Source organism: Arachis ipaensis, chromosome B01 (assembly GCF_000816755.2).
Source record: "Arachis ipaensis cultivar K30076 chromosome B01, Araip1.1, whole genome shotgun sequence".
NCBI classification, from domain to species: Eukaryota; Viridiplantae; Streptophyta; class Magnoliopsida; order Fabales; family Fabaceae; genus Arachis; species Arachis ipaensis.
The window spans coordinates 120,465,110-120,466,005 of NC_029785.2; the positions used below are offsets into that span (position 1 = coordinate 120,465,110).

The following is an 896-nucleotide window of genomic DNA, read 5'->3' on the forward strand; positions in this document are numbered from 1 at the left end:
GATTTTTTTATTTTTTTTAAAAAATAAAAAATATCACTTTAATTTTAGTACCAAAATATTGTATAATTATTATTAGGATAACTATCGGAATGATAACTATCATTGCATGCGTATCAACTCCAACCAACCCACTATTAATATAACATGTAACCACAGAAAAAATTAATTTAATTAACTACTTATTAACTAAAATAATGTAATTAAAAGCTAGCAAACTCAACAACTCCACAAAAGAACCCTTTCTATATAACACATTAAACCCTTTTCCCTTTCTCTATCCCAAATTCGATGTATTTTGTCCACCATCTCATATCTTTAATTAATTACAATCTTCGTGATTAGTCCTGTTCTTTAAAATATGATGAGTCACACTAATGATGAAAACCAGCCTCATCAAGATAAAGGTATGTATACTATATATACACGTTCAATTAATTTCATTTCATTTGCCTGTTAATAATTAATTAGTTCTACCAATTTAATTAATGGTTGTGCATGTATACAGAGGCATATAAGTCAAAAGACACTGCAATGGCTCCTATGAATCCAGTTCCAGGTCCACCTGCTGCTATCACTCTTCATGAGAACTACACTCACCAAGTTCCTCCATATGAAGAACAAACTAAGTTCAAGGGAGGGTTCTGGAGAGGATTGTAATATCTCTATTTAAATTTTGAATTGTTTTCATTTAAATATGAAAGAACATGTGTATATATACTAGTATTTTTGATGAGTTTAAAAAGGGTTCATAAATAATAATTTATGATACTAAATATTTTCTCTATTTATTTTTGTGCAGTTGTGCTGGATTGTGCTGCGGCTGTTGTTTGGACATATGCTTTTGAGTTTTGACTTTTGAGGATAAACACTATATATAGTATATTGGTATTGCAATA

At 29.1% G+C, this 896-nt stretch overlaps 1 protein-coding gene across 1 annotated transcript; it reads left to right on the forward strand.

Annotated features, from left to right (window-relative positions):
* Positions 248 to 896, forward strand: LOC107619416. The gene is made up of 3 exons (XM_016321704.2): positions 248 to 404; positions 506 to 653; positions 800 to 896. The coding sequence occupies exons 1-3, from the start codon at positions 359 to 361 to the stop codon at positions 843 to 845; spliced, it is 240 nt and encodes a 79-aa protein (XP_016177190.1). The 5' UTR covers positions 248 to 358; the 3' UTR covers positions 846 to 896.

Bases quoted from the DNA above. Each gene is read 5' to 3' on its own strand.
- LOC107619416 (XM_016321704.2), top strand. From the start codon at position 359: ATGATGAGTCACACTAATGATGAAAACCAGCCTCATCAAGATAAAG. The intron at 405-505 runs GTATGTATACTA...GCATGTATACAG, and splicing joins CCAGCCTCATCAAGATAAAG to AGGCATATAAGTCAAAAGAC. The intron at 654-799 runs GTAATATCTCTA...ATTTTTGTGCAG, and splicing joins GGAGGGTTCTGGAGAGGATT to TTGTGCTGGATTGTGCTGCG.